This window comes from Ovis canadensis, chromosome 23 (assembly GCF_042477335.2).
Source record: "Ovis canadensis isolate MfBH-ARS-UI-01 breed Bighorn chromosome 23, ARS-UI_OviCan_v2, whole genome shotgun sequence".
NCBI classification, from domain to species: domain Eukaryota; kingdom Metazoa; phylum Chordata; class Mammalia; order Artiodactyla; family Bovidae; genus Ovis; species Ovis canadensis.
In genome coordinates, this window is record NC_091267.1 from 14,096,749 (window position 1) to 14,123,331 (window position 26,583).

The 26,583-nt window shown below is 58.6% G+C and overlaps 1 protein-coding gene across 7 annotated transcripts in view; it reads right to left on the reverse strand.

The window, feature by feature from the left end:
- Window positions 1-26,583, reverse strand: part of NFATC1 (nuclear factor of activated T cells 1) — a 90,647-nt gene that overhangs the window by 41,528 nt on the left and 22,536 nt on the right. For all 7 annotated transcript variants that reach the window (XM_069569269.1, XM_069569267.1, XM_069569270.1 and 4 more), the window contains exons 3-7: window positions 24,300-24,459; window positions 13,793-13,995; window positions 11,715-11,887; window positions 10,620-10,760; window positions 4,267-4,322 (exon numbers count right to left, since the gene is read on the reverse strand). In XM_069569269.1, the coding sequence (XP_069425370.1) occupies window positions 4,267-4,322; window positions 10,620-10,760; window positions 11,715-11,887; window positions 13,793-13,995; window positions 24,300-24,459 (733 nt within the window). The remainder of the gene's footprint in view (window positions 1-4,266; window positions 4,323-10,619; window positions 10,761-11,714; window positions 11,888-13,792; window positions 13,996-24,299; window positions 24,460-26,583) is intronic.

The following is a 26,583-nucleotide window of genomic DNA, read 5'->3' on the forward strand; positions in this document are numbered from 1 at the left end:
TGTATACACTGCTTAAGATCACACATAAACCACACACGCAGTGCCACCCAGCCTTGTTGAAATGTATAATGTGTATGTATGTGTGTGTGCGTGTAGATACACGCCCATGACAGGAAAAGGGTGGAAGGAAATACGCCCACATGTTAATGGTGGCCACATCCCACTGAAATTTCACTAGGCGTTTTCCTTTTTAAACTTTGTTAATATCTTCCAAGTTTCCACAATGAATATGGCACTCTTTCATAATTAGAAGAAATATATGAAAGTAAACTTCATTTAAGAGATAAGAAAGGTGAAACCATAAACCTGAAGCACACTGCTGTTCACATGCTTTTCTCTCAGAACACACGACTGATAATGGTTAAGTTTTCTTTAAAATATGCACTGTTCACAGTGGAAAAGGAAACCCAACAACGGAAAATCTGAACATGCAAACTTGGCGGAATTATTTCAATGCCAAAAATGCACAGTTTCTGCTGGCCTCTCCTTCCTGCCCAGGGAGAAGGGGTGGGTAGCCTGGGGGCAGAGGACTTGGGCCTACAGGGGGGCTGGAACCTGGAGCCAAGGGCCTCTGTTTCGGGGTGACCGCCAGTGGCTGGTGTTGGTCACAGCAAACCTGAGGCCCACCTCTGTAACTGTGGGGCCTGGAGTCCTTGTCCAGAAATGGAGTTCCTAAGCCAGCAGCACTTCCCCAAGGGAACCAGGAGGAGCCGTGAGGCAGCGTGTGAGGTTAGAGGCCTGGACACCCTGGGGGGTGGTGACAGTGGGACACAGGTGTCCTCCCTGGGCCTGGGAGGAAAGGTTTACCTTGAAACCATTTGGAAAGGTTTCTGTAAATGGATCAGTGCTTGGAAGAAGAAGCTAAAGTCACAGGTAAAGATGCTTGCGGTAGTTATGGATGTGAGAGCTGGACCATAAAGAAGGCTCAGTGCCGAAGAAATGATGTTTTCAAATTATGGTGCTGGGGAAGACTCTTGAGAGTCCCTTGGACAGCAAGGAGATCCAACAAGTCCATCCTAAAGGAGATCAGTCCTGGGTGTTCATTGGAAGGGCTGATGCTGAAGCTCCAGTACTTTGGCCACCTGACGCAAAAAGCTGACTCACTGGAAAAGACCCTGATGCTGCGAAAGATTGAAGGCAGAAAGAGGAGGAGGCGACAGAGAATGAGATGGCTGGACGGCATCATCGACTCAATGGACCTGAGTTTGAGCAAGCTCTGGGAGTTGGTGAAGGACAGGGAAGCCTGGTATGCTGCAGTCCATAGAGTTGCAAAGAGTTGGACACAACTTAGCAGCTGAACAACAACGTGCTTCTTCCTGATGAAGCCACCTGTGTGGAGGGAGGGGATTCCAGACACAGGGCAGAGGGTACCGCAATCACGTCTGCAAATCTCGCGGCCAACGGAGAAAATTCAGTCCTTATCGTGAATGAGACTTTGAACAATGACTCCCACTGCCTGTGTTCTCAGGAATGGACTGTCCACATGCCACCATCAAGAGGGGCCAGTGGGACGAGGGAGAGAGAGAGTGGAGGAACTTTGAACTTCAAAAAATCACCGTAGGATGTAAGAGTAATATAAAATAATTAAATATAAATTTATTACATTTAAATTATTACCTCATTCAAGATGTTCATATTATTATTTCTTCTGCACTTGATAAAACATTCTCAGAGAAATGTTGATATGTCTTATGGCAATTATATATTTTTTCTTTTCCCTTATATTTCTTCTGATTTTTGCTTTATGTATCTTTGTTTCTTTGCTGTTAGGTGTCTAACGGTTTATAATATCTATTTTCTTTGTAAATTGTTCCTTTTATCATTAAAAAAACTCATCTTTTTCATTTAATATAAATAAGTTTAAATTTTTAAAAGTAAAGGATTTTTAAAAGAAAAAAAATCACCTGCCGGCCTGTGCATTGTTACCTGAAGGTTCCTCCTGCTCTGAGAAGACAAAGGAGGTGGACAGTAATTCAACCCGTCAATAAATGCTTCAGACACAAGGTCTCCACACCTCAACCAGAAGGCAGGGACTGGGAGTGTGGGTGAGAGCACAGGGCCGCTCTGCTGGACATTCTTACAAAATAAAGACGCAGCCCGAAAGGCGCACCGGTCAGCGCTCATGCAGAGGAAGGAGAAGCCTTTGCCGCCTTCAGACAGAAACACAGCAAGAAGGCACCAGTCTTCCTCAGATCCTCCCCTGGTTCTCCCTCAGGCCCCCTCCTGCTTCTCCCTCAGGCCGCCTCCTGGTTCTCCCTCAGGACCCCCCTTGGTTGTCCTTCGCTCCCCCTCCTTGGTTCTCCCTCGGGCCCCCTCCTGCTTCTCCCTCAAGCCCCCTCCTGCTTCTCCCTCAGGCCACCTCCTGGTTCTCCCTCAGGACCCCCCTTGGTTGTCCTTCGCTCCCCCTCCTTGGTTCTCCCTCGGGCCCCCTCCTGGTTCTCCCTCAGGCCGCCTCCTGGTTCTCCCTCAGGACCCCCCTTGGTTGTCCTTCGCTCCCCCTCCTTGGTTCTCCCTCGGGCCCCCTCCTGGTTCTCCCTCAGGCCGCCTCCTGGTTCTCCCTCAGGACCCCCCTTGGTTGTCCTTCGCTCCCCCTCCTTGGTTCTCCCTCGGGCCCCCTCCTGGTTCTCCCTCAGGCCGCCTCCTGGTTCTCCCTCAGGCCCCCTCCTGGTTCTCCCTCAGGCCGCCTCCTGGTTCTCCCTCAGGCCCCCTGGTTCTCTCTCAGGCCTCACTACTGCTTCTCCCTCAGGCCCCCTCCTGCTTCTCCCTTAGGACACCCTGTTTCTCCCTCAGGCCCCCTCTTGGTTCTCCCTCAGACCCCTTCCTGCTTCTCCCTCAGGACCCCGTTTCTCTCTCAGGCCTCACTCCTGGTTCTCCCTCAGGTCCCCTCCTGGTTCTCCCTCAGGCCCCCCTGGTTCTCCCTCAGGCCCCCTCCTGCTTCTCCCTCAGGACCCCGTTTCTCCCTCAGGACGCCCTGTTTCTCCCTCAGGACCCTGTTTCTTCCTCAGGCCCCTGTTTCTCTCTCAGGCCCCCCTGGTTCTCCCTCAGGCCTCACTCCTGGTTCTCCCTCAGGGCCCCTCCTGGTTCTCTCTCAGGCCCCCTCCTGGTTCTCCCTCAGGGTCCCTCCTGGTTCTCTCTCAGGCCCCCTCCTGGTTCTCTCTCAGGCCCCCTTCTGTTTCTCCCTCAGGCCCCCTACCCTGGTTCTCCCTCAGGCCCCCCACCCTGGTTCTCCCTCAGGCCTCACTCCTGGTTCTCTCTCAGGCCCCCCTGGTTCTCTCTCAGGCCCCCCACCCTGGTTCTCCCTCAGGCCTCACTCCTGGTTCTCCCTCAGGCCTCACTCCTGGTTCTCCCTCAGGCCTCACTCCTGGTTCTCCCTCAGGCCTCACTCCTGGTTCTCTCTCAGGTCCCCCTCCTGGTTCTCTCTCAGGCCTCACTCCTGGTTCTCCCTCAGGCCCCCTCGTGGTTCTCCCTCAGGCCTCACTCCTGGTTCTCTCTCAGGCCTCACTCCTGGTTCTCTCTCAGGGCCCCCTCCTGGTTCTCTCTCAGGCCCCCCTCCTGGTTCTCTCTCAGGCCTCACTCCTGGTTCTTCCTTGAGTGTAAGCAGCCACAAACACCACGGAAGCCAAGTGTACAGATGGGCACCGGCAGGCCTTGGGCCCTGCAGACGATGAGTGTGCACAGTGGACTGCGGGTCTGCAGATCCCCTGGCTGCTGGCCAGCACGACAAGCAGGTGGGGCAGCACTCAGATCTGACCTTGAGCTTATGTCCTGGTGGGAGGACAGGGCGTGAGGAGCCAAGGACGCTGGCGGAAACCCTGGGCCCGAATGGCCAGGCAGTGAGGGGTGGGGCTCAGGCTCTGGAGAGGGGGGGTCCTCTCGGAGGGCAGCGAGTCTGGGCTCCCTGGTGACAATGGCGAGTGGAGACCACAGGCTCTGGGCATGTGTGTGCACCTGGTCTACCTGGTGGGGGCCTGTAGCCCAGGAGCTGCCTGGCTCTCTGCGGTCACCCCACGTCCGCGTTGTCTGCTCCCTGCGCTGCGCATGCCGAGAGCACTTGAGTCAGGAAGCACTTCACAACCATTTCCACTCCTTGCTCTCTCTCTCTCTCTCTGTGTGCTCATCCGTGGTTCATTGCAACAAATCAGAAGCAATGTGCCTTGGGCCAGGAGCCCCTCTGTAGTCAAGAGCCTCTCCAGAGAGCACGTGGCCCCCCTAGGCCGTCCGTCCACTCCCCCTGCCCCCACCACTACCCGTCTGGCCCATACTCACCGGCTTGCACAGGTCTCCTTCAGTTTTTGCCTCCATCTCCCAGATGTGGTGACCATCTGCAAGAAAGGATTCGGGAAGTCTGTTATTCTGTCTCAAAGGGGCGGCCTCCAAATCACAACTGGACGCAGGCAGATGGGAGTCCTGCAATGAGAGGACCCACCCTTGCCTGGCCGGCTCAGCAGCAGCTGACGGGAGTGGGTCCCTGCGTGACTGATCAACCAGAGAGTGGATGCCAGGCTCCCAGGGGAGGAGCTCAAACAGACCTGACTGTAGGTCTGGAGCTGGGGGCTGGAGACCCTCACTCTGCAGGAGGGAGCTCTTGAGCGTCCCTAGCTAGGGCCTTGAGCATCCCTAGCGCCAGCCGTAGAAAGGGTCTATGCTCCAAGGGGACCCTTGGAGGTAACCCAGGAAGAACGCAGGCAACCCAGGTAGGAAGGCCATCGTCTGGGATGTGAGCCTGAGTGCAGTGCACACAGTGAAAGCTGGGGCCTCATTACCTGGGCATGAAGAGCCCTCATGGGTCTTGGGAGCAGGGTTATTCTAATAAATGTGGCCCTAGAGCCACGGGTCCTGCCCTGCTTAGGGGAACTGGGGGCTGAATAAGAAAATCCTCTCTGAGACTACTCCTTGCCACATCAGGACACAGAAATGCAAAACACAAGGTATTTTTAACCTTACCCCGTGGCCGTTTGCATGTTTGAAAAAATGAAAAGGCTCTAGTGCCTGTGAAAGAAAGGACTTATTGTCCCTGGGCCAGGCCCTGGAGGGAGGCGAGGCCTAGGACCTGCTGGCTGGGGTGACAGAGCCGCGTTCCCGGTGCTAGGAAGCCCCTCTGGCAGGCATGCTTTGCCTGCAAGGCCTAGTCGTTATTTGGAAGTAACAGATGCCAATCTCTTACACGGACCTCTTTGCACTTTTTTATAAAGTTGCCTGCCAAATAAAACGTTACATCTAGTAATAGTTCTGGGCCTAATTTTTGCTTTCTCACTGTTTTCCAAGAAGAAATGTATGTGTTACAAATACTAAATTATAAATAAGTTAGACAGCATCGCCTTTTTGTCCCTCACAGTGCTGGCTGGGCAGGGGCGGAGGGCGGAGCAGAGAGGAAATGTGAGTCACAAAGAGGCCTGGACGTGCCAGGCCACACCAGCCCCTCGGGACACCGAGTGCCCCCGCGGAGCATTCAGCAGATGACCCACTAGGGCCTCAAACACTGCTGGAGCTGGGGACCCGCATCCGTCTCTCCTCTAGGAAAAACCAACAGGAGACGGAAAGAACACCCCCACCCTTAAAAGCGCCGGCATTCCGCAAGCAGCAGACAGCTCCCGTGAGGGCAGGGCTCAGGGAAGGAGCGACCCCCAACTTGGGCGATAAACGGCAGAGGGTCCCCGGGACACGTGGAAAGCACCGTGGACACAGCTCCCTCGGTATGGCCCACACCTGCTGTGGATGCGCCACTGGGCCCCACCCACCCCCACCGGTTTGAGGAAACCAAAATGACTCTTCCTGTAACCAAGCCTCCCACGTCCTTGGTGCCTTTTAAAAACAACAATTTTTCTTATGACAAAACCCATCGTTGCCCCAAAACAGCCATGAAATGTTAAAACCTGAACAGCTGTGGCAAAGCCTTGCAACTGCTTTACTTCTGGTCCATAGAGGTTGACAGAGCCCTTCACCCAGCGTCCAACGCCCACCCTCCAGGAGGGTCCATAGACCAGACCAGCCTCCTGGGAATGGGCTGTAGGTCCACCGGTGGGACAGCCATCACGGGAAACACGGGTGTGGAGTGGGCGGTGGGCGTGCGCACCGAGGACAAGCACGGCGGGAGGGGCCTTCCCCTCCAGGCCCTCGTGGGCTGTGCGACACCATCCCGTCCAGTGCTGGCCTGGGGTCCAGCGGTCCCACCGAGCAAGCAGATGCACAAGCTGACCAGCCTGGCCACCCGCACAGGCTCACAGCCCTGTCACAGCGTCTGAAAGCACAGATCCCTGGCGCACAGAGAGACGAGCACAGAGCAAAGGGCAGAGGCAGATGGGCCACTGAGGTCCGGCTCACAGGCCCACGGTTCCCACGCCCCTCACCATGGCCTGGGGGCTCTGGCCCAGTCTGATCTGTGGTCAGAAGTGCACACGCAATCCTGCTCCAGGAGGAGGCCGGAGCAGCAGCCAGGGTGGCCGGTGCCTGCCCTGTGGGACCCCCGCGCGGGACACTCCCCAGTGCCCCCACCCCGCTGACTGCTGACTCCTTCCACTGCCCCAGCCTGGGGCTCGTGCCCCCAGCCTCTGGCGTCCTTGTTTCTGCAAAGCTGCTGGGAGGCCACCGGGTGTGGAACGCAGCCGCAGCCCCTACGGGAAGGGAGGCCACGGGCCTGAACGGGCCTTTGTGCTCCAGCCTTATCAGGAGCTCGCTGGCCTCCTCAGTAGGAAATTGTGTGCAAGCCCAGGAGTAAAACTATTCCGAGTCATTAGGGAATTCCCTGCAGCCTGAGTCATCGGAAAGGCTTCCCCGCCACACCCGGCGGAGGAGCTAGGCCTGGGAGGGGCAGCCCCGCCGCACGGCCTGCTGCCTGCTCCACAGGGTGGGGACAGAGCAGGCCTGCTGGACGCAGCCCCTGCCTCAAACTCGCTGGTTTCCAGCCCTCCGCAGGGCCAGGGTGGGGGTGCTGCCTCTAATGCCCGCAGGGACAAGCAGACGTGCCTCCAGAGTGAAGCAAGGTCACTCCCTCACCCAGGGGAGGAACACGCGTGCGCTCACGTGAGCCCACACAGACCCACTGCGCATCATGCGTGACACCAACAGCCGACCACAGCGAGTGACAAGTAGGATGGGCACCCTCTGGCCTTCAGAGGGTGATGTTCTGATGCCCTCACGGGACATTCCTGGAGGACCTTGCTGGGTGGCAGAGCCGGGAATAGGATGCCATGGCCCCCAACCCCAGCAGGGCCCCATTGAAGGCACTGGGGAAACACAACCCCCCAAGACGGCTGAAAACATTCAGTTCAGGGTCGTGGGAGGACCACTTGGCTCCGAAGCCCAAAGTGAGAAAAAGCCTCCTAAGGACCAGAGGGGCCTGGCTGCTGCTCTTTTCCACTCACTGAGGGTCAGCGCTGTTTCCCAATGGTCAGTCCTGGGCAGTGGCAGGCCTTCCCTGCAGGAAACAAGCCCTGCTTCTGTTGCAAAGACTTAGGACTGAGGACGTGATGTTCTCTTCTGGGTCTGTGACCACATGGGGTTTGGGACCTCAGTAATAGGTCTGAACAGGTCTGACAGGGAGGTGGTCTGGTCATGTGGCTGGCAGTCATGATGAACCCAATGATCCTCCAAGTCTACACCCTGGGTGGTTTAGCCCTGAGTCTGGGCAGACGGGACCTGTTTGAGCCTCAGTGCCAAGGGGTCCCCCTCGAGTCTGGGCCTTGAGGAGGTACAGAGTCCACTAAGGATGCCCTGGGGGCCACGCCTGTGTTCAGCCACACACAAGCTGCAGCAAACCATGTAGCCTGCCGAAGCCGCCGGCTCTGGTGAGTTCTGCTGAGCTTCACGCAGTTTCTAGGAGCCGCGTGGAAAGGCTGGGCTGCACATCGCTGACTTTAAGCATCACAATCGAGAACCTGGTGACACGCGGTGCAAGCTCCAAATCCCTAGTCTCTCCTGATCCCCCTCCACGTGGGCACTCTCTCCGTGTTCTCATATTCAAATGTTTTTATATGTTTTTAGTATCTGCACACGTGTGTACAAGTACATCCCTCACGCACAAGCCGTAACAGAGTCCCCTGACCTCCAGCAGGAGAGAGAGGGGTGGGGGGCATCTCAGCGTCCGGCTCCTGCCAGGCCTCCCAGTGAGTCTGTCCCAGGCCCCACGCGCAGGGACGCCCACTGGAGGTGGCATCTGGCTCAGAGGCCACAGCTGTCCTTGAAGGGAAGGCCCTGTGGCTTCTTACTGGACACTGGACCCTGAGCAGAATTACAGGGTGGTCCTGGAGAGTCCCGCCACGAATGCAGCTGAGAACACGAACATCTCCGAGGCGAGCGCAGCTGCTTCATGGCTCTTTTTGAGGGGTCCTCTGACCACGGGAGAAGCCTCGCTCCCACGTCCTGAGGGCCACCCTCCTCCGCGACCCTGCTTGGCCACACAAGGCGGGCACAGGTGACAGCCAGCCCTGGCCAGGAGGACTCTTGAGACACTTAAGAAACTCCAAGCACTGCTCAGAGCAGCTGAGGCGACATGGTGACTAGACACCCACCTCACCCAGCGTCTGACGTGCGACAGGCCAGCCACAGTCCTGCTCCTGCCCACGGCCAGCAGCTCCTGGACCAGCCTCACCGCTCGCATGCCAGCCTTGCTGCCTCCAAGTAAGGACTAAAGACAGAATTTTCCAGCACATGGCACCTCCTCAGGAGCCTAGAGGATGACCAGGCTTTCACTCTAAATTGACTTTAGAGGTTTCTTGCCCCAAAATCAACCAGGAAAAGCCCAGTAACTGTTGAGGCCCATCAGGAAGCATGTGTGCTAGGCCAGGAATGCACGCTGGACACACGGGACTGGCGTGGACACGTGTGCAAGCGTGCCGGCAACTGTGCTTAGACACAGACACAGCGCGGCACGGCACACGGCTGCGCTGCGTGTTCACACTGCCCTCGTCATGACGCACCATGCGTGTGCGGGGCGTCTGGTCTCCACCCACTTCCTGGTTTCCTGCCCTCTGCCCACCAGACGTGGAATGCTGCAGGAGACAGCAGGCTGGGGGCAGGCCAGCGTGGCAGTGAGCGGCAGCAGCACTGAGCCCGCTGGGGGCCGGGGAGCCGGGGAGCCCAGCGAACAGCCAGACGCCCGGGAACTCGGCTTCCAGCCGCAGGCGACGGTCACCGTGCAGACCTGTGACCAGGCCACCGTGACCGAGGAGCCCGCCCCCGTCCACGACAAGCTGAGGAGATTGGGAGACGCCTCACGGCCCCATCACGGCCCCATCACGGCACCCAGGTTGAGGTCAGGGCTGACTGGAAACAGCCCTGGAGGAAACAGCCTGGGGCGCCGGCCGGCTCCCACCACATACATCTCCGAGTGCGGTGAGGACCCTTGCCGCCCACAGGCTGGGAGGGGGTGCCCACGCCCACATTTAGAACACAAACGCTGAAATTATTTCAAAATTCACCTCCTCCAAGGAGGGGCATTCTGGTAGTGTGAATTCTTCCCCCACCACTGTACTCAGGCGGGTCTTCTCCCTCCTGTAAAACAATTTCCAATCACAGGCACAATAGTGCAGGCAGAACGAGGCCAATGGGAAAGACTCTCAGGTCCGTTTTGACTGAAGCACTTAAGTTTCCTGCAGACTGTACAAAGTCAGCCCCATTACGGAGGCTGAGAGCCTCCGCGGTGTGCAGTGAGCAGCAGGGGCCCTGTCCTGGGCTCAAGAGCTGGACTGGGGCTCAGAGGAGCAGCTGGGCAACTGGCCCCAGAACCCGGCCTGCAGACACTCCCTTCCAGCCTGTGGGCAGCGGCATCCCCTCAGGCCAGCCCCCCACAAGGAACGTGCTCTACACACACACCCCAGGGTGTGAGAGAGGCGAGGCCACATGCTCACCCTTACGACCACGTGGGCTGGGCAGGGCTGGGCAGCCCTGGGGCAGGAGCCGTGCTTTCCCCCAGCCCTACTCCCACCCCTACCCCTAACCCCCTGCATCCATCCCGCAGCTCAATGACAGGCTGGTCACCTGGTTCCCCAGACACCAGAGAGTAGAGATCCTTTCCCTTCAGACCTGCAGAGGAGCATACAGACACAGGTCCACGTGCACACACACAGGTCCACGTGCAAGCACACACCTGCATGCACAGACAGGTTCATGCGCATGTGCACACACGCGCACACACGCGCACGCACACACACACGCACGCACACGCGCACGCGCACACACACGCACACACGCGCACACACTCACACACACACACTCACACACACATGCACACACACACACACATGGGTGGCTGTGGCCCCAGGGTCCACCGTCATTGAAAGCAACCAGTGTCTCTTTCTGCACTGCGGGGCGCTGTGCCACCGGAGCGAATGGCACAGAAAGGTCTCTGGGCCCAGTGGGGTCCCCTGTGGCTTCCGTGCCCACTGCACAACTGGATACCTGCCTAGGATGGTCTGCGGTTCGAAGAAAGGCAAAGACCAGCAAGAGCTGGTTGGAGCCCCTGAAGAGGCACCTGCTAGCCGGGCAGAAGCAGACCCCACACCCACAGCCCCTCGAAGCCATGTGGGGAGGCCCTGGGACCGTGCATGGCACCCTCTCCCGCCAGCCAACCTCTGCCAGCACCCAAACAGCAAGCACTCGATGCTGGTTTTAAGAGGAAATACCTGGTGCTTTCTCCACAAAAATGACCTTGGAGTCCTGAAGAAAGTTGTGGCCGGAGAGGACCATCCTCTTCCCTCCGAGGACGGGGCCGCTGGCCGCACTCTGCTTCTCCACGAGGGGCAGCTCCTGGGCCGAGCGCTGGGCTGTGGGGGGTGGGGCGAGAAGTGAGCCAGTGAGACCCCTCCTGGGAGGGCTGGTCCACCCACAGCCCCGCAGCCCCTCCTGGGCAGCCGGTCCACCCACGACCCGTTGGCAAAGGGAAGGCAGCACGCCTCTGGCTGGTCCACGTGGAGATGTGTGTGCGTACGTGCGTGAGTGTGTACACACGGGCGTGTCTGTGTGTGACTCTGTGGAAGTGAACGCGTTCTGCTCCAGTGATCACCCCTGAAGGGCCTGGGGAAGCCGTGGGGAGTCCTATAGGTTAGGGGGGACACAGCCTGCCCACCAGCAGCAACAGGGCGATCCCCAGGTCTAACCAGGCGGGGGGCCCACAAAGCAAGGCACCCCAGGCTAAAGTTGAATGTGGTGGGCTCTCAAGGGCTGAGGGCACAGGCGGCCAAGCTTGGGAAATGGGGCAGAGGTCTGTGTAGCAGCAACAGTGAAGATACACTCTGCGGCCCCCAGTGACCAGGGTCCTCACACGGCCCTCCCCAGTGACCAGAAGACCTGAGATGAGGGGCCTGCTCCTTCTCACGGGGAGAGACCATAGGTCAGAAAGCTGGAGCCACCTGCAGCAGAGCCCACGGCCTGGGGATGGCCATCTGGAGACTGGACAGGAGGGTCCAGCGAGAGTGGACCATGCGGCAGAGAGGGGCTGTGAGGGAGGGGCCTCGGGGCAGAGGGGGGCCGTGAGGGAGGGGCCACGGGGGGCCGTGAGGGAGGGGCTGTCAAAGATACCTGACTGATGTTCAGGTCAGAGACAAAGGAACAAGCCAGGATGCTCCCCGAGGCGGTGGGCAGGCGAGCCGTGAGGATGGGGGTCACCACATAGCACACCCCCTGGGGCGGGGTGGAATGCTGTGGGCTGTGGGAAGGGAAGGGTCCGGCGGGACTGGCCCTCGGCCTGGACACGGGGCGGCAGGGGACGGGGCACTCACAGCACTCGATGGGGTTGGAGGCCACCTGCAGCGACAGCGTCCGGCCGTTGGGCTGCGGGATGTGGACGCGGAAGACCAGCCGCACCCGCGTGTTCTTTCTCCCGATGTCCGTCTCCCCCTTGCGCAGCTCGATGTCGGAGTTCCTGAGCTTCAGGATCCCGGCACAGTCGATGCTGTGAGACAAGCGTGCCTGCCTCAGTCCCCAGCCCTGCCCGACATCCACTCACCTGTCAGGACGGCCCCACGTCCACCCATCAAGTGTGGGACGGCAAAGGAGCAGGACAAGCCAGCCCCTCACGCACCCGGGTCTCAAGCAGGCAGAGCCCCACTCGCTCAGGGCCCGCCGCAGTGGGCAGGTGTGGATGCCCCAGAAGAAGGCACCCAGGGCGGGCTCTGAAAACCTCCTTCCCCAAGATTCTGGGAGTGTCTTCCCTCAGCTCAGGATCCTGGATTTGCTAGGGCCTCGTGTGATTTCCAGAGAAGGCAATGGCGCCCCATTCCAGTACTTTTGCCTGGAAAATCCCGTGGACGGAGGAGCCTGGTAGGCTGTAGTCCATAGGGTCGCTAGAGTTGGACACGACTGAGCGACTTCATTTTCACTGTTCACTTTCATGCACCCACTCCAGTGTTCCTGTCTGGAGAATCCCAGGGACAGGGAAGCCTGGTGGGCTGCCGTCTATGGGGTTGCACAGGGTCGGACACGACTGAAGCGACTTAGCAGCAGCAGCAGCAGCATGTGATTTCCTCTAGTTTCATTTAACTTTATGATTCCATCCAGCACCAGCCTCCAGCACAACAATCCACAGGCAGCTTGTCAGATGGAAACCAGCCCTTCCCTCTGTCAGAAGCTCACAGACAAGGCGGCATGAGGCCTGAAGTCAGGACCACAGCCGGGCCCAGAGAGGTGGGAAGCCTGGCCCGTGGTGACCGTGCTGCCCCGGGCTGAAGGGTATTTCATGGAGTAAACGCAGCCACTGGAGTCAGAGCTGCAGCTGCTGGAGGGGCCAGCAGGGTCTCCCAGCTGTCAGCCCCGCTCCTGGTCCTTGGGAAACTTAGAATGAATCCCCTCAAATCCCTGAAAAGCCAACACAGAGAGAAGGCTTTCCCTTTGTTTACAACGTAGAGGGTTTAGGAGCTACTTACAAATAACTGATCAACACCCCACACAAGCCCACACTGTTGCTTCCCATACCCTCCCTCCCCAACCATGGCCCTGGGCTCCTTCTCCCCTGAGGACGCCCCAAACCCACCTGGGCGCAGGGCCTTCCCACCTGCTGTCTCCCTGCAAAGTCAGCTTTGAGGCTGCCCCCACGGACACCCCCAGAGAACCCCGTGTTAATGAACTGCTGCCTTATGTGTTTATCTAGACACACAGGGTGTTGAGGCTCCATCCTGCGCCCACAGAGGCCCCCAGGAGAAGGTGAGTCCAGAGGGACAACGCTGTCCCCTTTCTCTGCCGCGTTTGCAGCTCGGGAGTGAAGGGAAGGGCACACTGTGGTCACTCGGTTAATGAGGCCACAAACAGGGACCCCACTTGGACCCGAGAAGATGACTCTGTAGCTTGCTAATCAAGTCACCTCTACGCCAAAGAGCCAGGCCTGACCTGCACATTCCAGCTGGTCACATCAGCAGAAACCCTCACTGAAAACACAGCCCAGACGCACTGGTCTCCATAGTGCCTCAACATTAGCAGCATTTTGACCACGCCTCTGGCTTTCACAGAGCTTTCAGAAAGAAAAGGGTGCCATGCGGGGGTGGGGGAGTTAGGTGAGAATGACTTCACATATGTGCATGGCTGAGTCCCTTTGCCGTTCACCTGAGACTATCACAACATTGTTAATCGGCTATACCCCAATACAAAATGAAAAGTTTAAAAAAAAGAAAAAGAAAAAAGTATGTGCCACGTGTGCACACGGAGGGGGCACACGCAGCTATGAACTGAGTGGCAACCTGAAAACCCTAGAAGGAAACAAGTCTGCCGTCGTAAATGTTTGTAAAGTTTCCTCAAGTGTTAAGCAAAGTGGAGGCGTGAGGAGGACTCCCCCTCCCTCTGAGGGCCGGCCCAGTCCCCAGCTTACGTGGCGCGCATGCTGTTCTCCGGCAGCAGCGGGATCTCCAGGACCTTGGTGCTGCAGATGACGGCCTCGTGGCTGGCGGTGGACACGGTCTTGCCCGTGATCCGATGCACCTGGTAGAACGCGTGTGGCCTCAGCAGCCGGTCGTCCGCCGTGCCAATGAAGAGCTGCAGGGTCAGCGGCTCGCTCTCCACGTAGCCATGCAGCTATGGGCAGAAGAGGGGGCCGTGAGCACCCACATCGCACCCGCCTCGCTCCCCACAGACGCGGGCGCAGGGGAAACCCGCGGCCTGGGGCCGGCCCCCACCCCCCACCGGGCTGGACGCCTCGTGAGTCAGCGTGGAACACCCGGCTGCCCGTGCTGGGACACGAGCACACACGAGGACCACACACACCTGCACGCGCCTGCTTGCGCCTCAGGACGGCAACAGGGGCCTCAGGAGGGGCAGGTGGGGAGGGGAGCCGGGGTCTCCGGGCCATGGCCTCGCCCACAGACACTCCTCTGCCCACGCGTGTGGACACAAGCGTCTCATGAGGCCAAGCCCCTCCACACAAGCCTGCCCCTGATCAACTCAGACATGCACCCAGCAGGACTCGACCCACTTTCTCTCACTCAGTCCTGTTCTAACCAGGAACAGGATGCTCCAAACCAGACACAACTGACATCCGCCCGGCAGGCCGTGGGTGCGTGGGGCCCTGGGGCCTGTCCCATGTGCCCCAGGCCATGGCCCGTCTTCTGCCAGCTTCACACCCCACATGGGAGGGGTGTGCGTGGGGGCTGTACATGGCCATTTCAATTGTGTGCTGGGCACATGGTCTTGTATGGGCACAAAACCCGTCAGCCTCGGGCCCCAGATACACGGCAGGCTGACTCTGCACTCTGGGGGTAAGCGCCGCTCCCGGGACCTTCACCGGCTGCCCCTGGTGGACCTCGGGTGGGGTTCCCGCCTCGCTTCCCCCTGTACCCCTCAGTGAGAGTCCCTCTCGGAACGGCACTGGATTTGCCTTCCATCCTGTTTATGGCAGGCCGTCCTCAAGAGGCAAACCCAAAGCAAGCAGCCAGCGCAGAGCCAGCCCCCGTGCTGATCCCCCTCCCACAGAAGCCGGGACCTGCCAGGGTCCCGACACAGGACCCCAGGAGGGCAGCTGCCGACACAGACAGGCTCAGGGGGCACAGTGGGCTGCTCTCCCCTTTGCGGGTTGTCATCGCTGCTCCTCAGATTCACGTTAGCAGTTCGGACACCAGGCAGCTAAATGAGCCAGACCAGTGCAGCCGAGAAGGCTGTCGGTCCCTGCGTCCCTGTGGGTGAGGGCACAGCCACCCACCCTCTGCCCGACCCTGCTCCCCGGGTGGAAACACGGGAGAACTGGCCCTGCAGTGGGGTTGTTCTCAGGTCCGGCCGATACATGAGCCCCAAAGCCCTTGCTTAGATGAGGCTTCAGGGGGATTAGTCCCCACCCCGCCATCCAGGTTCCGCCTCTGTCCTGTGGGAAGTCTGGACAGTCACTTCACAGCCACAGAGCAGGAGGCCAGGCTGGACGACCAAGAACTTTCAGGCAGTGCCGGCTTGGGACTTGGGACTCTTTTGAGGCAGACTAAATGCAGACAGTTCTCAGACACACAGGAGGACGGGATCAGTGACCCACACAAACGGGACACCTCCAGGTCCAGCCACAGCTGACCTCCATGTCCAAGACCCTGCTTGCTGTTTCTAGGGCTCACTTTTTCCAAGCTGGGATGTCAGAATGGAAGCTGAGGGTCCAGAGACTAACGAGCCGGAACTTAACTGGCAGGTCTGGCGCCGGGCTCCGGCACTTTCTCTGCCCCGTGTCTCACTCCTCCTTGCAGAGATCCCACTGCTCGCTTCCCTGGCTGGTTTCCACTTCTTTCCGCGACACCCAGTTAGCAGCGTCCACCTCGATCCCGCCCTCAGCTGCCGCCTCCCCAGCTCTCCTCTGACCCCACAGTGAGAAATGAGTCTCTCTTCAGCCCAGGGAAGCAAGCGCGCGCTGCTTCCAGTGTTTAAAACCAGCAGCAAACCGTCCATCAAGACGCGCTGACAAAGACCCAGCTACTGCACTGACTTCACTTAATTAAGAGATGAAGTCACTTGTAAATTCTGAGGCCTCAGAAGAGAATCCAAACAATGACAGGCCGCTCGTGAGAGTCACGCACACTCATCAAGCAGAGCGCCGGGGCTGCCCACCCCCGACGTGGGAGGATGAGCTGGGCATCAGGCCAAGAGCCGGGCGAGAGAGGGATCCGCACGGTACCTCATCAGGGCGCGGCTCGCGTAGCCTCATGACTCCGTCCATCCAGCCCTGTCTCCCAGCAGACACGGTCTGCCCGGCGTTACAACAGATAACACGAGACCACAGGCCGCCGAGCCCAGCTCTGACTGTGGCTGGATTGCAGCCCCAGTGAATGAGTTTACAGCTTCAGGTGAGCGTCCGGCAGCTGAGACTCCAGCGCCGGGCACTGGCGTCTGCGGACGTCTCTGGGGAACGGTCTGTAGCACCCAAGTAACATTTAACAGCCCATGTTTGTTAAATGTCACGGGCTGCAGAATGGCTCCCAGGGCATCCGAGCATCACTGTGAGATCTTGCGGAGACGAGGAGGATGCAGGTCAGGCGTGCACACAGGTCGGGCGTGCACAGGTGCCCATGCCGCACGTGAATGCTCACAGGCTGACGTGCACACGTGCTCTCCAGACTCTCTCTGGGACCCTGGAGTTGCTTAAAGATCTTATTTCCTGGCAGTAGCAGCAGTTTCAGGCGTCAGGCTCCCTGTTTTAACCGTCTTTGTCTGTGACACGGCCCCAGGCACCCATGGGTGTGCTCGTCTTCAAAGTGGGTCTTTCCTGTTGGAACAATCTTGTGTTCACCCCGACCCACAGGGTCTGACCCGTAGGGACCAGGTGCATGCCCGACGGGCGGTGAGCAGAGGCAGTGAGCTGGTCTCAGGCCTGCGGCTGATTTCCGAGTGCCCACAGCAAGCAGAGAGCTGGCAAGAGCCTGAGTTTGCTGAGAGAGACCTAACGTCCACTCGCTGTCCTCCCGCCTGCTGTGTGGACGGAGGCTGACATGGGGCTGACATGATGGCCTCTCTGAGGCCATCAACACAGAGAACCTGCTGGGGCTGCCCACTCCTGACGGTGGGTCCTGCTGACAAGGTTAATTCTGCAGGAACCGCACGCTCTGCCCACCAGGGTGGACACGCACTCTCCTAGGTGGATCCATGAGCATCTGAGCACAGTGCTGAGTCGGGGAGGGTTCTGGGAACCAGCACCGACCCCCCGGCCCGCCTAGCTGCTCTCTTCCTTGCTGGGGAGCCCAAGTCCAGTCTTCTGCCAAACTAACGAGCTTCCTGAGGAACCTGTGCTGGACTCGACCTAGGTTTTCACAACAGGAAACGTGAAAATAAAATCTGAGACTGAGGAAGAGATGAATCCTGCCTCTCAGTATTATATTCTGTGACATTTAATACAAGAATATACTTGACCAAGACTTGCTCACGCGTGGCCACGGCCTGTTCCTTGCGTCAGGAGGGGCCCCCAGGGCGGCACGTGGTCTGGCCGGGGTCAGATGGTCTGACAACGACAACTTCGAATCCCACAGGACTCACTCTGGGGCCTGGCTCTGCCGGCAGGCAGTGCATTGTGGGTACAACGCTGCCTTTTTAAAAACATGCCATTTCAGTGAAAATGGGAATATTTAAGGCTTAACCTGGGAGGTAAACATCTATTATTTAAAACATGAAGTTCATTTTAAGAGAAGTCATTTAAATACTTCACATGTTCCACTGCATGAGTTTTCTGCCCCTGGCCACCTTATAGTATCTGTCAAAATAATATTTATAAAATTACCTGTCATAGCAATGATCTCTCTTTGCTTCAACCTAAACTAAACTGGATGTATTATTCCATTTGCAAGGTACGGGAGCTAATGAGTTTTCTACACACAGAGATGTTTGTTTTTAGCTACTGCGCTCAGCTCAGCACTTACACGGCAGGATGACAGGTGAGGAATGATTGAGGCCAAGTTTACCGGACGCTGAAATTCCCACAGCACACACAGTGGCAGCAGGGTCGTCAAACAAAGGACTAGTTAACTGAGTGAAATTACTTTCAACCAAGTTTCCAGTTGGTACGAACATACACCGAGCAGGGATCCTTGTACACAGTCAAGCAGGCAATTTAAAGGGAAATTATGCGTTTAACCCAGATGTAAAATTTGCATCTTCACGCAATACCCAAAGGAGCTCTGCAGGAAGAAAAACTCCAGTTCACAAGCTGGTTCTACTTTTTTTTAACCGAAATCTTCCCAGTTCTGGATTTAGTTGAGAGACTGCTGTGTGAGCCTTCGGCCTCCAAACCCGCAAGAGGGCTTCCCCCCAGGGCATCTCGTGTCCTCCACGGCCTGGGAGGAAGGAGGGCCTCCGGCAGGAGGTTAGCTCCCTGCAGACCAGAGCTTGGGCAGGCAGGGCCGAGGCTGCGGCCCGAGCCCTCGACCCTCAGGACAACCTCTCTGAACTCACCATAAACACCACGCGATGGGTGGGGGCAGTGGCCACTCCCCAGGGGTTCGGGTGAGCAGAGGTGTGACTCTGGAGGCCGAGCCTGGACTGTGGGTCTGCCACCAGTGACCCAGAGGCGCCGTGGGTTGGGCCAGGCAAGAGGGCCGACGGAGGCGCCCAGAGGCCAAGGGCACAGCCTGCCAGACGCCCGCACGCCTATCATCGGCCTGCCGCCAGGCCAGCCCCAGCCCTGCCACCGGGTACCGTGGAGGGGTGGCTACCGCACAGCAGCCAGGGCAGGGCCGCGGGTCCTGCTGGGTGAGGCCTGGCCTACACAGGGCAGGGCTGGCCACCTGAGCCGACACAGAGTAGACGGCTGTCCCGCAGCCCAGAGCCCAGTGGCTCTCGAAGGAGAGGAGACGGAGGGCCCAGCTCACCAAAGACTATGCTGCCCCGCCCAGAGTGTGTGGACGGGGTGCTCCCGACTTCCCGGCTGCACGCTGGGTGGGGGCAGCACTCAGGGGCGAGCGCCTTCCTACCCGGAGCCCCCCAGAAAGACAGGACCGTGCGCACAGCACAGCAGGAGAAGGGGTAGTGCTGGGAGGACCTGGTGCGGGGGCCGGCCTAGGGGCCCCGGGGCGTCACTGTTATCTGCGAAGAGGGAGCCCGTTCAGGTCTGTGCGTGTGGCCGAGAAAGGAGGCCAGGAGGGAAACGCCACCTGCCTGGGAGCTGCAGGAAGAGTGGAGGGAGGTGCCCCTGCCCCGCGGCCCCGTGAAAGACTGATTCACTGCAAGGGCAGCTCGGTGGGTTTCGCTGTGGGGAGGCTGGGTCAGACCCGTGTCCGAGTGGCGTCTGGGCCCCCAGGGCGGAGGGGAGTAGGGCTGCTGCACCGGGTGGTCCGACCCGCTGTTCCCCGGTGGGCCCGAGGAGGTTTGCTGTCAAACGGGATTTCTTCCACTGGTGTCTGTGCCTCTCGCTTTGTGAAAACTCTGGTTTCAGGTTAAATGACCCTATCTCCAGAGCAGAGAGAGACGCCTACTTAGAACCAATCAAGTAAGGAAACAACGATGTGAAGCTCAGAATAAAGCAAAACACGCCAGAACATCAGATGAAGGAAGCATTGCTGTCTAGCTACAGTACTGAGACACTCCCGGGAAGCTCATTTCTTGAAATACTGGTGCTTTAGTACCTGGGGCAGGGGGTGGTGGCGGGGAGGGATGCCACGTGAGATGAACAGTGATGACCACATGACACGCTGACTTTAATGATCTGGGAAAAAATGACTGTGCCTGGCGGGCTCCTTCCTTGGTGTCAGCTGTCACGGTCTTCAGGGGCAAACTTGAGCCCAGGAGCCGGCCACTCTAAGGAGCATGAGGGCCGCTCGGGGCATGAGGCGGGGCCAGGACCCTCCCCCCGGGCAGCCCAGCCTCCCAGCCCCCGCCGTCTGGGCCTGAGCCTCCCGTCTGCTCACCTGGCCACACAGGCGCTACACGGGTCATTCCCAGGGACAAGGACACAAGTCACAACTGAAGTGCTGTTCAGGAATAGACAGGCCCCACCGAGTCTCACGTTTCCACGACCTATTAATTATTCACTGAGGCCTGGCCGTCTGCGGGGCTAGATGCTATCCCTTGGGCTATTTTCGTAACTGGGTAAACGAAGCGTCATCCTCTGACCCCTGGGTCAGAGGTCAGTGGTGACGCCCCAGGTCTCTCCCCAGGTCCTCTGCCCCGTGGGGCAGCTGGAACTGGGGACCTTTCCGGCAGGGCCACCTGCTCTCAGGACTGGGCCGGGGTGTCAGGGAAGCAGTGCAGAGGGCGGGCAAGACGGACGCCCTGGCCTGGACGTCGGCCGAGAGGCTGGAGGTAGGGAGCACTCTGTGCGTGTGTGTGTCTAAACTGTTGACAGAAAAAAAGGCAAGACTGTATAAAGTTCAGGGAAGTCCACAGCCCCTTGCTCGCTGTTCCCATCACAACAAAGGCCGCCCAGACCCGGGGCCCTGTCTCCCTGGCCGCGTCGTCATACCGAGCCTGCCGGCGGGCCTCGCTAAGGCTGGCTGGAGCCCACCCAGCTCCAGCCCCCGGGGAAGAGGAGCCAGCACCCAAAGGGGCCTCCCAGCTGGTGGCCAGGTGTCCTGCCTGAGGGGCCAGCACCCAAAGGGGCTGCCAGAGCAGCCGGACACGCCCACCAGGGCTGGGGGTCCTCTGGAGAGTTGGGGCGGTGGACAGTCTGAAACACTCCCCCCAGTCTCCAAGCGATGCTGGCCGAGCCCCACATGCATCCGTGTCCCCAAATGAAAATGGGGGGCAAGGGCCCCTAAACACGAAGTCCTTTCCTAATCTAAGATTACAATCTGATTCTGCCTAGAAAGAAGGTTCTGTGTTTTGCTGTCATCTAGATTCAGGGGAGGGTCCCCGGGGGGCAGCTCGCCCCACGTCTGGGCACAGAGGGGCCTGCGTCCTGCACATGGTCCCGGCCTCTGACTTCACAACAAGCATGGGGACGCAGACTCAGACCCGATGAGCTAGGTGTCCTAGGCGGGCAGGAAAGCCCCTGTCCAGCCCATACGTGCGCTGGCCTCCCCCCCCGCTCCACGTGACAGTAGCTCTGACTGACAGCCTGGATGCTCTGGGAAAGAAGCCTGGCTTCCCTCTGACCAGCTGACCGCAAAAGGGCCCAGGGGAGCAGCCGGTTCCCCGACGTGTGGATCGGCCTGGCCAAGGCTGCGACGCCCTGGTGGGAGGAGCCGCTGTGTCGGAGGATGTGCTAAAATAACTCAGCGCAGAATAAGACTTTGTGGTTACCCGGCTTTCACAGCAACGGAGAGAGTTTTCTATTTTCATTTGTTTTATTATTATCTGCAAATTCTATTTTTACCCAATTTGTGGTCCACTAACTGAAAAAGAAAACAAACCCTAAAAGCCCCTCTTCCTACCTGCTGCCTCAGCCCTGCACGCAGCTCCTCTTTGCCTCGAGATCAGAAGACCCGCCCTCGCGGGAGACACCGGCTGAGGCTGACATTTCTGGGGGCCAGCTTTCCTCTCTCTCGGCTGCACAGTGTGGGGGGGCCTCACCGCTTACACCCAGAACCAGCCACCCCCATTCCGCCCACACTGAACTCGAGTCATTTTGGGGTATTCATGCTTGGGTGGGGCTTCCCTGGTGGCTCAGACAGTAAAGAATTCACCTTAAATGCAGGAGACCCGGGTTGGATCCCTGGGTCGGGAAGATCCCCTGGAGAAGGTAATGGTTACCCACTCCAGTACTCTTGCCTGGAGAATCCCATGGATGGAGGAGGCTGGTGGGCTACAGTCCATGGGGTCACAAAGAGTCAGGCATGACTGAGCGACTAACACTTTCATGCTTAAGATACTTCAAACACTGTTTCAAGTTCCAGAATTCCTCCAGAACATCTCAGCTCTCTCTCTCTGTTCTACACTGAGAGGGTAATAGCATCTCGTGCCTCAGACACTTGCCTGGTGGGGATGCGAGCCTGGGGCCCTGGCCGGGGGTGGGGGGGCACATCCCCAGGACCGTGGCCAGCAGACCGAGGACGCGGACACCCTCGCTCGGGGCCACGGCCAAGCACCTAGCATCTCTGCAGCGCCCAGTCCGCACGAGGCTCCCTGCCCTACAGGACAGCACCCCTGGCCGACAGAACATACAAGGGAGGGGGCATTTGGCTGTTATTTCTCTGCTGCTTTATTTTCATTTCTCTGTACTTAACAGCTATTTCCTCGCCTCTGTAATGTAGCGTCTTTTCCATTCGGCAGTGCACTTTCTTCCAGTGGAAGCCATAGCAGGAGGGGCCGTAAACACCATGTTTAAGCCACTGGGCTAAGTGCAGGCACCGCCGACCTGTCTCCACCCGGGAAGACCTGAAGGGCCACAGCCTGGGCACTGATGGGGCCCCTGCTGTGCTTCTAAGTCAAGCCACCAACCAAGCGAGTACTGATTGGCAACGAGCGCGTGGCTGCGAACATCGCCCCAACGTCGTCCCGCAGACTCCAGGCCCTGATTGCTGCGTTGGTGGACGGCCACTTGTCCCTGCACCCTCCTGCCCTCACCAGCTTTATTGTTATTTCTCTAAATGGAGTAGAATACAAACAAGGAGGGCCTGCTGCCTCCCCTTCCGGCCTGCACCATTCCCTAAATGACAGGGCTGGGAGCTCAGGTCACGGTGGGGGCATAGACAGGAGTGGGGGACTTCGAGGCCTGCCGCTCTTGGGGACAAGATGGCCAATGTGTGTCCGGTAGGACTGTCACAGGTCACAGCACAGGGCCCGGCGGGTGGTGTCACACGTGTGACTGAATGCTGCCGTCCACAAGGACAGCTCACCTGGGAGCTCAGGTTTATCTCCGGGGCTGGAGAACGGTGGCAAGGCGGTGAGGCCTGAGCACCAGCTCAGCACGCTGGCCTGCAGCCATGCAAGCTGGCCCCCCAGGGTGTGTGCAGGGGAGCAGTGCCCAGAGCCCACCCCACTCCAAGCCTCCTCCCCCATGCTGCCCTGGCCCTGACATCCTGTGGCAGGTGCCTGCTCCTTCCTTCCCAGCTGACAGGTGGTGGGTCCCAGCCAGCGCCCCAACGTCAGACCCAGGGCCCAGCTCTGGGCCCAGGGGGGTGGGCAGGCCAGAGAACTCGCATCTTGAAGGGGCACAGTGAGGACGACCCGGCAGGTCGGGGACCACACTTTGGGAGCCACTGCCTCCAAGGGTCCCAGGCTTCAGAGAGGAAAGCAGAGTCTTTAGAATCAGCCTCTGAAAACTCCAAACCAGAGCGGAACCTGTCCAGACAGACCTAGCTTGGGACGAATCTGAATGTGGCCCGAGGTGACCTCGGCCAAGGCTCTCCTGACGGCTGCTCGGGAACAGGGACCGTGGCCACGTCCGGGGAACAGCCCTGGGAGGTGGGAACGTGGGCAGGGAAGGGACACCTGGGGGCTGGGGGACGGTTCCGAGCAGGGGTCGGGCAGAGGGGCTCTGTTCTCGTGAGGCTGGGGGCAGGCGGAGGGCCCTCAGACTGGGCTCTGACTCTCCCCAGGGCGGAAGGCCTCCGCCTGTCCTCACGCAGGGTGCAAGGTGCCCGGCATGTGGTCTGGCTGTGCAGTGCCCAGGGCAGGAATCAGGGACGAAGGGCCACAGAGCTGGACAAAAGAGTGAGGGGGATTCTGAGCAGAAGCTTCTCCGTGGCTCAACCAGCCCCGGACATTCATTCTTACAGATTGTTATAGAAAGGTCCTGGGAAGTGGAGCACTCTTATTTCAAAGCTATTTTTATTCTCTTTAAGATTTTCCTACTCCAGGACACCTTGAAGTAACAGAGCACCAGGGTCAAGTCTGTTAAGAGCCTAGTCTAGGTGGCAGCCCCAGCCCACGCTGCCCACTGGCCACAGGGCACCTCCTTGGGCACGCTGTCTCTCCTTGGCTTCTCCCGCCCGTCCTTTCTGAGTCAGGCACGCTCAGGGACCCACGGGGGTATGGGGCAGCGTCCCTCTGGACAAAGCAGCTGCCTGGCTGTGCCCGGGTCACTGTAGCCCCCACCAGGAGTCACAAGCAAAAGCTAGAGCCATTTGCCCTCCTTGGTGAAAAAACACTTGCCAGCAACACCATCCAGCGGGTCCTCCTAGCTCCCCCAGGTCCAGGCTGGTCACCCCAACACCACTATCCAGGAAGCCCTCCCAACGCCCCCAGGACTACAGTGGTCACCCCACGGTCTCCGGGGTATCGCCCTGCGCCCTGCCCCTCGCTGAAGGGAAGCCTCCTCCCCAGCATTACAGCCATACAGGGGCTGCAGGCTGTGCACCCTCGATCTGCCTACCTGTACCAAGCAGACTGGGCCTCGACTGGGTATAGAATATTCAGCTAAACTGGCTGGGAGGTGAAGAGTTTTTTAAGAACACAGAAAGAGCTGTTGGCGGTCGCCACAGAGCAGCCTCTGGGCTGAACTGGCACCTCCCTGAGCAGGGCCAGGCTTGGTCGGAGCGGAGCGGTACCTGCACGCTGGGATGGCCCCCGGCTGACGCCTTCACAGCCCCGCGGCTGCCCTCCGTCTCGTAGTGGGCACGGTGGTGGGACTTGGGCTGCACCTCGATCCTCAGCTCGTAGGGTCCTGAGTGTGACGGCAGCTGCCAGTCCAGAGCCGGCAGGGACGGGCTGAAACGGACACACGGAGTGTTAGAGGCATGGACGGCTTCCCGCGCCCACAGACCCGGCCTGAGACAGACGGGCGGCGTGTCCTTCCGGCTGGGTCTGAAACTCCCGTCGGTGAGGTCACTGTCCTCACACGAGCAGCAGTTAAAACTGCAGAGCTGATGGCCAGCTAGTTGTGACGGACACCTACATCCTCTCAGCTCTTCACAACGAGGTTCCTGAATGCAATGGAAACCTCTTCCACACTTGACCCTAAATATTTTCCTTCCTTCATGAAAGGCCTAAAAATTATTTAACCTCCCCAATAAGATAGATCTTTTAAAAATCACAGCTCTATCAGCCTGACCTGAGAAGTGGGCAGGCTGGTTCCCATTTCCTCTGCCCACAAACCAGCTGTGAGCAGACCTGACACATGGAGGCGGGGGGGGGGGGGGGGGCTCCTGATAAGGCAATGGGTTTACAGCAACCTCGCCCAGCCCCGCGTCCACGATCCACAACAAGCAAGACCCGAGATCCAAGGGAGCAGCAGGCAGGTTTGCGAAAGGAGTGGGGAGAGATCGGGCCACAGAACCTCCGGTCCCCCGGGGCAGTGGTACCAGGCCCACGGGAGGCGGCCATGTCTCCGTTCAGAACATCCAGCGTACTGATCTGTTCCCTTATACATACTGTCCGTCTAGGTGAAAAGGCTGTCCTCTGCTGTAAACAGAAGAGAAACAGAGGAAAACAAGTAGAAGGCGGGTTCATTTGACTCCCAGGAAACCAGAACAGAAACAGACTGAGCGACAGACAGAGACGTGGAGGAGGACTGAAGGGTCCACTCCTCACCGTCCACAGAAGGCCAGGCCTCAGAGCCGCTCGGCGCTCGAGCACGGCCGAAGACAGACTCGGGGAGTGACTTGCTCCTGAGTCACTGACAGGGCCAGCAACACGGCTGCACGCAGTTTAAAGTCGGAATGGCTCACAAAGTAAATATGGTCACACACAGACAATTAAAATTATTGTTTGAGGCTGGAAATTTTCAGCATGAATCTGGCAGCTCCACAAAAATGTAAATGTACCTCTGATTCAGGGAAAAGGCCTCAGCCTGGAAGAAACATTCCGAGACGCGCCCGCTGCGCCACCCTAACGCCTCGCGGCCCTGCCGCTGCAGCACCTTCCTTGGGTACCCCCGACCTGGAGTGGAGCCCCCACGGGACCCCGCACGCCTAGAGCTTGTCTCGTGCCTCAGCCCCACCTGCTGAGCACAACGGATGACGTCAAACTCACCTCCAGCCTGATCTGATTTCTTAAAAGATTACACTCGGTGCAACGAAGAAACGCTTAAATCCACATCTGACGCCCAGCTGACCCGTGCAAACAGGAGCTGTCTCACATTCTCCACACACACAGACGCATGTGTCTTACAGTCAACCAGAGAAACTACCTCCACCACTGGCTGTGCGTCTCTAAGTACTTCCGTATAAAAGAGATGATGTTTTGTTCAGTTGCCAAGTTGTGTCTTGACTGAGACCCCATGGACTGCAGCACGCCAGGCCTCCCTGTCCCTCACTGTCTCCCAGATTCTGCCCAAGTTCATGTCCACTGAATCAGTGATGCCATCCAACCACCTTATCCTCTTCAAGAAAAGCCAGGGTATCACATCTGTTTTATTTTGTTGATATATCCCTTTTATATCTTTTTGCCTTTTTATACAAGTATAAAAAGGGCTTCCCAGGTGGCTCAGATGGTAAAGATTCCACCTGTGTTGCAGGAGACCCAGGTTCCATCCCTGGTTCAGGAAGATCCCCTGGAGGAGGGCATGGCAACCCACTCCGGTATTCTTGCCTGGAGAATCCCATGGGCAGAGGAGCCTGGCGGGCTACAGTCCATGGGGTCACAAGAGTCAGACAGGATTGAGTGACCAAACCACCACCACCATCGATACCGGAGAGGTGAACATCCAGCGTGAGACCCTGGCGGCCTGCTGGTCACGCCCCTGGCACAGAACCACAGCCTCCATCACAGGGGCTCCTGATGCCTCCTGGGGGTCTGGCCCCCTGCATGGGGCCTGCTGGCTGTAACCTGGGCCAAGCCTCATAGGGAAGGGCACTCGAGGTAGCACCTTCTTGCAACACTAACGGGCACTCC